General features: G+C 37.9%; 1 protein-coding gene and 1 long non-coding RNA gene across 2 annotated transcripts in view; one reads left to right on the plus strand and one right to left on the minus strand.

Moving 5' to 3' along the window:
• The window catches only part of LOC144964276 (uncharacterized), a 4,260-nt gene extending 2,762 nt beyond the window's left edge, over positions 1-1,498 (plus strand). The window contains exon 3 of the long non-coding RNA XR_013643796.1: positions 1,333-1,498. This is a non-coding gene — a long non-coding RNA (uncharacterized LOC144964276). The remainder of the gene's footprint in view (positions 1-1,332) is intronic.
• An 889-nt stretch (positions 1,499-2,387) lies between these two features.
• Positions 2,388-2,900, minus strand: LOC144973160 (uncharacterized). Its single transcript, XM_078915317.1, has one exon. It carries the CDS (start codon positions 2,898-2,900, stop codon positions 2,388-2,390), a length of 513 nt encoding a protein of 170 aa, XP_078771443.1.
• Between the last annotated feature and the right edge of the window lie 9,600 nt (positions 2,901-12,500).

The raw sequence follows: 12,500 nt of genomic DNA on the forward strand, positions 1-12,500 counted from the left end.
TGGTGCATTGCAACTTGTTACATGTGATCAATGGAGTGTTGGTTTTTGTTTCAGTTTTCGTTGTCTTTTTATTTATGTGTTTTTTTTCTTTGCAGGGGATGGGTCTATATATATATATATATATATATATATATATATATATATATATATATATATAATATATATATATATAATATATATATATATATAATATATATATATATATATATATATATATATAATATATATATATATATATATATATATGTTGTGTGTGTATGTGTGTGTGTGTTTGTAAGTATCTATCTGGGTTTTATACCAAAATAAAATGCAAAGCTTAAGGCAATAAATGTTGATGTATACAAATTGTCAGGATAATAATTATGATAAATATATATATATATATATATATATATATATATATATATATATATATATATATATATATATATACAACATACCATATCTTTATCATAATTATTATCCTGACAATTTGGAACATTGGAATATCTGATTATGATGATGGTGATTGTGATGACGACAATGGCGATGACGTTGATTGCGACGATGATGATGATCATGGCGACGATGGAGAGGGTGACTATGACGATGACAATGATGATGACGATAACGACGACAATGAACCCCAATGAATGGTGGACAGATGGTCACATTGTCTTTTTTCCCTATATCTATTGTCTGAGTTACTTTCTGTCTTTGTCTTGGAATGGGATTACTTGGTCTTGTCCTAATTCTGACTGAAGTCATTGACATGGAAGGAAACCGTCAGATGTATAGGTATAATTTCGGGAAATCTTATTTTCCTTGTAAATCATCTCTGTGTCATGAGCTGTTACATAAAAAAACCATAATTAAATAAACTACATAATTGTTTGTAAACATTTTGGTGTATCCTCTTAGTGGGGACCTGAGCTTGTGTCTGGATGAAACTTTTAGGTGATCTCAAACCAAGTACTTTGTGTGCTCTTGGAATCCACATTTGTTCCCTATTTGAACCCTTCCCCTGTGGTTCACTTTTTCTTGAGTGCTTTCCATTGTAAATCAATAGCATTTTTGACTGTCACATTTTCTTCCTTTTTACTGAAATGACCTGACCTAAATGTATCGCAAATGACGTAAAACCCTGATGACCGTATATTAAATAAGCTGATGACCGTGTTGACGATGACGATGATGATGATGATGATGATGATGATGATGATGATGATATAGACCTGCGACTTGTAAGACGATAGTTTTATACAATGGAAATCTCATACGGTTAGAACATAAGAAATAGGACTAGAATTTGGATGCCATTATTTTCTTCTATTTATTTGTTCTTGGTTACAGCAACTTCTTGCAAAAACCTCTACCGACAGCGCCTGCTGCCACAACCAGATGAGGGAATTCAAAGAGTTGTATCCAACAGAAGAGGGAGACTATGTCAGTGATATATACTGTCATTTTCATTTTTGATCATGACGAAACAGTCCTACTATTTAGCAGAAGGGCCATTAGTGAAGTAAGTTTGGTCTTTTACATTGATATTCTTTTAAAATTATTTAAATGAGCTTATTTATTACTTAATATCCACTTAATGTGCCCAAAAAACTAGATATGGCGCGAGACAAGACGTTTGTATTTCGTTAATACATTTTTTTTCAAGAGACAGAGCTATAAACGCGCAGGTACTCATTTTGCATCAAAGTGTGAAAGTGAAAAAGTGCATTTTCCAAGGATTCAACTTTACCTCTCTCTCACAATGAGATTCGATCTAATGACATGACGGTCCGAAGGTGAGTGTCATACCACAAGACCACAAAGCCGCACATTAATCTGTCTCCTTTCTATTTGGTATTAAAATAACCGTCGCAATATCCGTCATAACGTGAGGCGTTGATCTGATCTGCAGCGACTCTTTGACTTTGGCCAGTTTTTGTTGTCTTGTCCAATTTCCACTGTTGACTTTCATGAGGCGTTTGAAAGTTTGCACTAGTCGCTCTGCTGATCCATTTGTTTCCAACTGATACGATTGTGATGTTACATGCCGAATTCCATTCATTTTCAAAACTTCGTTGAACTCTCTCGACGTGAAAGGAGGTCCATTGTCGGTCACGATGGTTTTTGGTAATCTGCGCATTGCAAATATAATATGTCGCAGCACATCATTAGTATGTTGAGCATTCGTTAAGTTCATTGGGAACATTTCTGACAACGATGGATATGCATCAATTAGAATAAAGTAATGCTCATTTTCACATTCTGCAAAATCCAGATGAAGTCTTTCCCATGGCTTTGAAGGGAATGCCAATGTTATGATAGGTGCTTTCGTTGGAATATTTTTCACCTCAGAGCAAATTTTGCAGTTTTAAATAATTTCCTCTATGTCTTTACCAATATTTGATTTAACTTCTAGCCAATGCTTTTGATTTGACTATTCCATGGTGACACTCGTGTATTTCCACCAGTATCCGTTGTCTGAATTTCTCTGGAATTATAACTCTCAGTCCCCACTGTAAAACATTGGAATCCAAGGTTATTTCTTCTTTTCGTTGAAAGAAAGGCTTTCGTCTTTCATCGTTGATTTTGTTAGGCCAACCATCCAGTGTGAAATGCAGAATTTTCGACAATATTGAGTTCTTTAGGGTTGCTTCCGCTATTTTTTTCGCGATGAGTGGTAGATCATTTATGCAGTTAAATGAAACCAATTCTTCGTCTTGTTTTGTTTCTCGATGAGGTAATCGAGAAAGCATATCTCCATTACAGTGCTCTTCTGTTTTCAGAAATTGAAGCACCGAGTTCCATTTTGGCCATCTTTGCATTCTTACTGCCGCCATTGCTGACATGCTATTTTTAGGTCCAAATATTTTCACCAGAGACATGTGGTTAGTTAGTGACAAGTGCAACATGTCTGCCATATTGATATTGGTGAAATTTGCGTACTCCAAACATGATGCCTAATGCTTCCTATTCGATCTGACTGTAATTATAATATTCAGTCTTTGTGAGGGATCTTGATGCAAATGAAATCGTCCATTCTTCTCCTTTTGGCATAAAGAGAGATATTACAGCTCTGATTCCCGTTATACTCGCATCGGTTGACAATCGAAAAGGCAATTCTGGATTATGAGTTAGGAACTTTTGTGAAACTAGCAGTTCATTTACTGATTTGAATGATTTCTCGCAAAAGTTCGTGTAGTTTGGTAGAAATCTAGAATAATACTGTACTCCAAATAGAAATCTTATTTCTTTTACATTTTTAGGCTTAGACCCATTGATCAGGGCTTCGACTTTGCTTTCCTGAGGATGTAATCCATTTTTATCGATTGTGTGTCCAAGATAGTCAATTCTGTCAACCATGAATTTACATTTGTTGTTAATGAGCCTTACTCTATTTTTCTCTAACCTTGTCAGTACTTTGTCTAAAGTTGCAAGATGCTGCTTTTCATTACACCTAGTCAACTGTCTGTCATCAATGAAAACTTGAACATTATTTAGTAATGCAATAATTTCTTCCGTGTACTTTTGGAAAAGTGCTGGTCCTGATGCCCCTCCATATGGAAGTCGACTGTAATGAAACAGTCCAATATGAGTATTTACTGTGACAAGCTGTTTACTTTCTGAGTCCATAGCCATTTGATGATAAGCCTGACTCAAATCCAACTTTGAAAAATGTTCTCCATGTGACAGCTTTGCAAAGAGATTTTGTGCCATTGGCATAGGATATTGATCCACTTTCATTGCAAAATTTATTGTCACTTTAAATTCACCACACAGTCTTACTTTACTATCCGGTTTTGGTACAACTACGATAGGTGCTGCCCATTCACTATGGGTAACTTCTTTTGTGTTTTCAACCTCCCCCTTTAAAGCGTATGGAATCGGTCTTGGTTTGAAGAATTTGGACTGTGCGTTTTCTTCCATGGTAATTTTTACCTTCTCCCCTTTAAGTTCTCCCAACTCAGTTGTAAGAAGTCGTTTGTGTTTTTCTAATATGTTGTCCAATGAGTTATGAACATGAAAAGTATTAGAAATCCAATCCCATCCTCGTCACCATTTTGTTGATCTTAGATCATTAATTGGTAAGACGTAGGATTCAAAGAATCAACAAACCAAATTGTTACAGTAAAGAACAGTTATTAAACATGTGTTGCAAGCGCCGTAAAATCCTTAAAACAACAACAACAAAAAAACTCCCTATCGGTGTTCACTTCCCAAAGTCTCGGGTTCAATCCCCATTGGAGTCCACATCCAGTGGTTTCGTGTCTTTGATTAGTGTTAATAACCTCTCATGGCCACGGTTTCACTTCCTACTAGTGTTCATATCCGGTGGTCCTGGGATAACTTCCCACTGGTGTTCATATCCGGTGGCCCCGGGTTCACTCCTCAGTGGTGTCCACCTCCCATAGTCGTGAGTTCATTCCCTTCTAGTTCCACCTCCCAAAGTCCTAGGTCCACTCCCCATTAATGTCCACCTTCCATAGACTCGGGTGCACTTCCCCAGTGGTGTCCACCTCCCATATTCTCTGGTTCAATCCCCACTGACGTCTACCTCCTATACTCCCGAGTTCACACCTGCTGGTGTCCATATCCCATAACCCTGGGTTCACTCCCTGCGGGTGTCCACTTTCCAAAGTTAGTTAACTCTATAAAGAGTGGCCCCAGGTTCACCTCCTACTGGTATCCATATCACACAGTTCTAGTTTCACTCTCCGCTTGTGCCTACCTCCCATTGTCCCTAGTTTACTCCCCACTGGTGTACATCTGTCTTGGGTTCATTGCACACTGGTGTCCACCTCTTATAGAGTTCAGTCCCTGCTGCTGTCCATATACCATAGCCCCAGGTTCAGGTCTCACTCCCCTTTGGTGTCCACATCTCATAGTCTCGGACTCGGGTTCAATCCCAACTGTGTCCACCTCCATTAGTACATGTTCACTCCGCAATGGTTTCTCATACACCCGGGTTTCATTCCACTGGTATCCACCTCTTATAGCCCCGGGTTCAATTCCCATTAGTGACCCTCCTCCTCGACACGGTATTAAGACGGGATTTTCAATTTTGTTTTTTTTTTTTTTGTTTTGTTATTTCATGCCTGGAAATTTGAAACCATATTTATAAAAATCTGAATTCTTTGCCGAGATATGATCGCTTGAAGTAAGGGAGAGTGTAAAAAACAAGTTTTGAGAAAATCGACTTTGAAGTTGAGGCCCTTGTTTCACGCACAGTCGAATCAATGGATAAAGATTACTCCTTAGATACGGGCATTGGAAATTTAATGAGAGTAATAAAATTTAGCATGAGCTTAGAATATAGAATTTAATAATGTGCATACAAACTTTTGAAACAATCCAAATGTTACTTTTGTAGTTATTTATGTAAGATGCCCTTAAATTTATAAAACCACCCAAAAAATGCCGGCGATTTAATGAAATTGCAGAAATTATTGAAATGTTTTTGACGTTTAATTAAAGAATCAACGAAGTAAGAATAAAACATGACAATTTTTTGTCTTATTTAATAGAGGAAATACGAATTCAAAATGCCAAATGTTAAAGAACAGTTTTAAAACTTCGTGAAGCGGTATGGACAGAGAGAAATATCAAGAAAGAGGATGAGGGATGAAAAGAATGTGAGAGTAAAACACACACACACACACAAACACACACACACACAACCACACACAGAGGATAAAGAGAACGAAAAAGAGAGATGAAGAAAGGAGAGAGAGAGAGAGAGAGAGAGAGAGAGAGAGAGAGAGAGAGAGAGAGAGAGAGAGAGAGAGAGAGAGAGATTGGGAGAGGGGGGGGGGGGGGGGACTGCTTGTATTTGTATAGTAAAGGGCGGGAGGGAAATAAAGTAAAGATTGGAGCCTTTATAAATGTGTGTGTGTGTGTGTGTGTGTGTGTGTGTGTGTGTGAAAGAAACACGAGGGGAGGGAGACGAAGAGTGGTAAATGGTAGATACACAGAAAGGCGAAAAAGGATTGGGGGGGGGGGGGGGGGGGGGGGGGGAGGGGCCAAGAATTGGTAGGGGTAGTAATAGAGAGAGCTTCGTTTCAAAAGAAGTCAAAGTCAATCAATCGGAAACATAGTGCGATTTTTAAAATGGGTCTGGTCAAATCATTTTTGTTGCATTGTTTCCATTTTTAGTCGGTTGACGGCTTGGGGAGGAGGGGGTGGGGCTTAATTTGTAAAGACTTACATGAAATCATATCATTGAGGAGGGGGGAAGGAAATTATTTTTGCTCAATATAAATGTTTTATTATATCAATGCTTTATGATGGTTTAGATTTAAAAGGTGGCATGCGGTGCTTTTTGTGTATGTGGAACTAGGGAATTGTCAGGACTGTTCCAGATCTATAATTATGTTTTGTCTTCCCCATTTTTACCGGTATTGAAATTACCTGTGTCACAAGTACCTTAAAGCGGGTGGTTGGATGGGAGCATCACCCTTGAATCATATACCTATGATGTTCGCATGGGTGTACGATCCGATATTGATGTCGTTTCTTCTTCTCTTTACTAGCCTATCCTGCTTCTTTGGTTTGTGATTGTATTTTTGACAGGGGATATTTTTTTTTCTGTAAATCTTCTGCCTGTTTGTTCTTGGTTATTTATAATTTAGCTTATGATATCTTTAGGTTATGATTTTGATTTACATTTGTACTATTTTTGTTAGATTGCTTGTTTTTTTGTTTCAGCGGTCTCTCATATAACCTCAATTGTGTTGGAAGAGACCTAAAGCAACAAACAAACAAAAAAAGCAGAACATCATCGATGCTTCTAGTAATAGTGTCTATGTCGTTGTCAATAAGATACTTTTTTTCTATGTACTAGACACTGAAATGACCTAAACGTGTAGCAAGCGTCATATGTAAAAATCTCAAATAATATCGTGAGTGTTCATGGGAACAGAAAAAGTTGGAATTTTATCGGGATTTTTTATTGGAAGAAGGATGGGTCTGATTTTGTCGGAAGAAATAGTGCTAGAATCTTTTTAAAAATATGAGCTGAGTATTGTACGAGGCTGACATTGAGCTGAATATTTCTTGCAATTCACACAATGGCCAAAATCATCCATCAGCGTCAGAATCATCTACCTTATCCCACCATCTAGTCTTTGGGCCTCCCATTTTCCTCTTTCCCGCAATTTGCAAGCCCAATACTTTCCTTCCCACGTACTCCCTCTCTCGTCTCTTTACAAGTCCGAACCATTTCAATCTATCTTATCTTATCTTGATTGATACTTTCTTCACTTCAGTCAACCTTCGAATTTGTTCATTTCTCACTTTATATTTTCTTGACCAGCCAAGTGACCATCTCAACATCCTCATTTCTAGCACCTCAACTTCTTTATCTTATTTCTTTTTTGTAGCTGCTATCTCTAGTCCATATAACATTGCTGGTCTTACAACTGTTGTATATATTTTCCCCTTCACCTTTGCGGATATTCGTTTGTCACAATTATTCCAGCCTGCCTGTATCCTCTTCTTAACCCCCATCACATTTCCCCCCATCTCCTTGAACAGGTCTTCCTTAGTATTTGAATTGGTTTGTCTCTAGAGCATCCTCTTCTCCTACCTTTATTGGTGGTTCCGCTCTCTATTGTCCGACGCACAAATATTATGTATTTGATCTGCTTATTCTTAATCCCCTCCTTTCCATCACAAGTCTCCAACCCTCCTGTTCCTTTTGCGCCCCTGCTTTTGTATCATTCATGTACGTCTTCTTTACCACTATTATATCATCACGCTGCATAATGCTCAGTACCAGTTGCCTGATTACTATTGCTACTTTATTTAGCATATTATACCGACAGAAAAATGCATTCCAACAACAAATCAGAAAATTATAACATTTGAACCAAGTAATAATTTAATGTGAAAGTGCATTATGAATTCAACCTTAACTCATTCAATCAATTCAAAATATTTCAAGGAACATTTCAGCTACGTAGTTTAAAATCCAATTCGAATTGACTCAGGCAAAACTTAAACAAAAATAGAGAGGGCCAAATAATCAAAGGCCAACATAACTTAATTGGACATCTAAACCAATTTTATATATTTACCAGAATTCTGGATCAATTAATTTCACATCGAATTTTCAACACAACTTTCCATTCCCCACCCCCAGTACGCATGTCCGTTTCATCGTACTGTTTTTACGACTCCAACTCATATTAAAAAAGCACAGCTAATATTATGTCATTGTTTGCTAAGAGTGAAAAATCTTAATAGATAGCATTTTGAAGTATGTAAAGATGGCATATGAAATTAACTACGCAACATATAACTTTGAAACTTATTTCAAAATATGAAGAAATAGGACTTCATTCAACTTTTGACTTATTTATTCAATTTTTTGTTGGAAGACTCCAAGCAGCTTCTGTTGGTATGATATGAGTTATCTAAAAGATTCCTGGTTACTAAAAAAAAGCATTGAATCCAACCCGGTTTTCTAGACTAATTTAAAAGACTGTTTCACAATAGGAATCAAAGATAAGATTCATGCTTGTCGAAGACTGGTTGGATATTTTTGGGATCGTATTAGGATTTAAATTGGTTGGTTCCCATGAACACTCAGACAAATGTGATGAAGTCATTGTAACAGATATAGATTTTCCAACACAAAATCAAACTTTTTTTTGCCTTTTGCTGGTAATAAAAATGCTTGATTCGATTAATCTCGTTTTCCAATAACTTTATGGTTATTTTTGCGGTTTCCGAAAAAAAAAATATTAGGTACTAGAAACCAATATTTCAAATCAGTGTCGTACCGAAAAGATCTTGCATTCCTGATTAAAATAAAATGACAAAAAAGAAATATGGGCCAATGTGAGGGGCGCAGAAGGGCGCAAAAAACGAAAACCGAAGCCAGAGTTAAAAATCAACTTTACACGAATTATTGCAGATGGATATGAAACTTTTTTTTACGTTGACTCGATGACGGCCCGAAATCAATTATTTTACGAATTAAGGGGCAGTTTAGGTCTTTTCTAAACATGTGTATCTATATTGGGTTTTTAAAACTAGATATGTCTCGTCATTATAGGTTTAAAAAACTTTTTTGGTGAAAAATAAAAAGTGTTAATACCAGTTTTGCGACTTGATTTTGGGGGTCTGGCATAAAAAATATAACAAACTTGTGCGTGGCAAACGTTCCACAAAAACTAATGAAGGAATGACATCGATATTCTTCCCTATTATCAACACTGTACCATAGTGTGTCGCTATAGAGATTTTACGGCTTTAGCTTATGGAATTTTTATTAGAACATTACAAAGGTGAGAATCAAAATGTCATGACAAAATTGATGTTAAAAATTCAAAATTTGGATTATAATTCAAAATACACATACCTTATCAATAAAATCTCTATGGCGACATAATACATTATCTCTGTGATAACTCTGGAAATTTTCATTTTCATCGAATAGATTCTGAGAAACGTTTGTCACAGTATCCCATACCCTTAGAAAAATGAAATATTGTGAAAATAAAAAATAGTTTTCAGTGTTTTACACTTTTCTACTGCCTGTACCCTTTTCGACTGTTTTCGTGCCTTTACAGTCTAGTTTAAGAATTTGAACATCAATTTATAAGATAATAAAATATCTTTTTCCACCAAAATCTCAATCAGTTTTTTGAAGTATTTTCCTAATAGACCCAAACCGCCCCTTAACGAATGAAGCAAAATTTAATTTAAAATTTTAACATTTCTTAAGATAATAAAAAGACCGGTTTCATTCTCAATTAGAGGAATGCAAGACCTTCAGAACAAAACGAAATATACCATGACTACAGTGGAGGATTTTCACAAGTTTTTTCTTCACCGACACTCCGATTCTAAATGTCTTAAAATTCATCCCGGATTAACTCCGAGTAGATATTTTAAAAAATTAAACTTTCACCGTTGGACAAGGTACTGGTCTATCCCGAAACACTTTCCTTTTGCTTGAGGCGAGTATCTGCCAATTCATCAATCGAATTAAAATTCAGTTATTTTGTTGTTCTCTGCAGCTTGTGTGTATGCATTTATGAGTGTTACTGTGCGCGCGCACAGAGAGAGAGAGAGAGAGAGAGAGAGAGAGAGAGAGAGAGAGAGAGAGAGAGAGAGAGAGAGAGAGAGAGAGAGAGCGTTGGTGAGGGGTAAACAAATAATTGGGTAAACGAATGCAGATAAGAAGGCAGAGGAGGGAGTAGGGCGGGGGGGGGGGGGGGGGGGGGGGGGAGGAAGGGAGCAGAAGATTGGTCTTTTAAGTGCAGGGCAACATTCTTAGCATTTTACAAGTACGTTTAACTCGACTGACGCAAAACTCTTTTTTCTGGTCATATCCTCCACTGTAATGTCTTTAATCCGCGTAATTCCTATACGCGAAAGAACAGGCTCATTTTTAATGTACTATCAGGAAAATATGGTTTCAAAATTTAAAAAAAAAAAAAAAAAAACATTTTGTGTTGGTCAATCTATGCGAGGATGTTGATGTTGAGATTGGTTGTGGTGTGTCGAAGTGATGGAAACGATCTTGGTTGGGAATGTAATGGTAGGGTCATGGATGCTGGACGTGATGTTGGTGTTGAAATGATGATAGGGATGAGGATGATGAAGTGGCGGCAGTGGCAGTGGTGGTGTGGATGACAGGGTGGGTGTCGAGATGATTAGGATCATGATGGTAGTGTTATTGTGGGGAGATGGGGGTTTTGGGAAGAAATGATGATGCCATTGGTTGTGATGGTAAGTGTTAGTGGAGGAACCCGATGACGGTTGATAGTGACAGGGTGACAGGAATTGTAATGTTGGGATCAGGATTGTAAAGGAGGTGGTTGTGGGTGATGGTGTTTGGGAGGATTGTGACGAAGGTAGAATTGGGAATGAAGTGATGGTGGTGGTATTGTTTTGGACTTGGCAATCCCAGGCTGGTTTCGACTGGATGGAGGTAGGTGAGTCGCACTCTTGTCCTTTGCTTTCATGGTCGGTGTGGTCATCATTATTGTGAAAGACAGATGAATGCTCTTCAACCGGTGGAGGTGCATTGATTTGTGTTTCAGTTTTGACCGAATACAGAAGGTGATCTGGAGGCCTACAGATGACTGGAATGTATTTGGACTGGATGTTGACGCACATTGATCTTGGTGGCAAGGTGGCAAGGCTGTGTGTGACTTTCCTCTTCCTTGTCGGATCACCTCGGGGCTAGGTCTAAAACTTTACCATTATTTGATCTTCATTGCTGAATCTGCTTCTGTCATCTTCTTGCTATCACCATCACACATTGTCACTAATTTTTCATTTTGATCCCTTCAACACAATTAGCATCATCTTGTCAATATCAACCATCATCGCTTCCAAAACTACCACCTCCCATCACAATCAAATGTCATCGGATTCTCCTCTCAAAACTTCCATTTTTCTCCTCAATAATTCTCCCTGTGACCCCAATCATCACGACATCTGTCCTGTCATCTTCATCAACATTGTCACTGTCGTGGCTTCTACCATCTTCATCCCTGTAATCACTTCAACACTAACGCCACTTTCTTCACCCTGGTTCCTACCATTGAATTCCCACAATCCTGGTCTTGGCCACTGCTCCAACATTTCCACAATCATTACTAACACCAGCACCCTTACTGTTGCATGTTCCTTCATTGTCACCTCTTGTACGGGGTGAATGCAATTTTGCAACACTTGGGAGGGTCCTTTGACCTCCCATGGTCATTCTTTGTCTTGGAATTAGGTTGAATGTTTTTGTCCCTTCTCTGATGTAGTTTTTGTGTTACGAGGGCTGTCCCAATATTAAAGTAAGTAATGCCACGAATCGCTTGTTGTGTCTAACATTTGTAACTGGAAATTATAGATCAATTGATTGAGCACCAGTGCTGAAAGTTTGAGCACAATTGATGAACGGACCTTTTTTCTACATCAAAAAGATATCAACCATGATTACTGAGTGGTCAAAGGATGAAATTTTTGCGGTAATACGATTTCTGAATGCAAAAGGAAATTCTTCGGAAATTCATTCAGAGTTAGTAATCGTTTATGGTGAAAATGTTATGAGCTTGAAGCAGGTAACTTTCTGGTGTAAAGAATTTCAACAAGGTCGATTTGACAAGCAGGATAAGATATGCACTGGAAGTTCAGGAAGGTCATTGTCTGCTCACTCACAAGAGAACATTGGGAATGTTAATCTGATTCGGGAGGTCAGGCGACTTAAATTTCGAGAACAATCCTTTCCGAGTAGGATATTCCAAACCAGCTGTTCATAGAATAATCGAACATTTTGATTTCAGAGAAGTGTCAGCCCGATGGCTCACAAAACAGCTGACAGAGACGGAGACCGGCGCGGCTAAGCAAGGGCGTTTTCCAACACAACACAACACAGCATAACGCCAAACATTACAAAAAACTGGCTGAATTACGGATTTGAAATTTTACATCCTCCTCATGGCCCTAATCTACCACTCTCATCTGTTTGGAGCTCTGAAGCGCCACTTGGCTGAAAACGGTTCGAGGACGAC

This window comes from Berghia stephanieae, chromosome 1, assembly GCF_034508935.2.
Source record: "Berghia stephanieae isolate SIO BIC M18660-M18661 chromosome 1, UCSD_Bste_1.3, whole genome shotgun sequence".
NCBI lineage: Eukaryota > Metazoa > Mollusca > Gastropoda > Nudibranchia > Aeolidiidae > Berghia > Berghia stephanieae.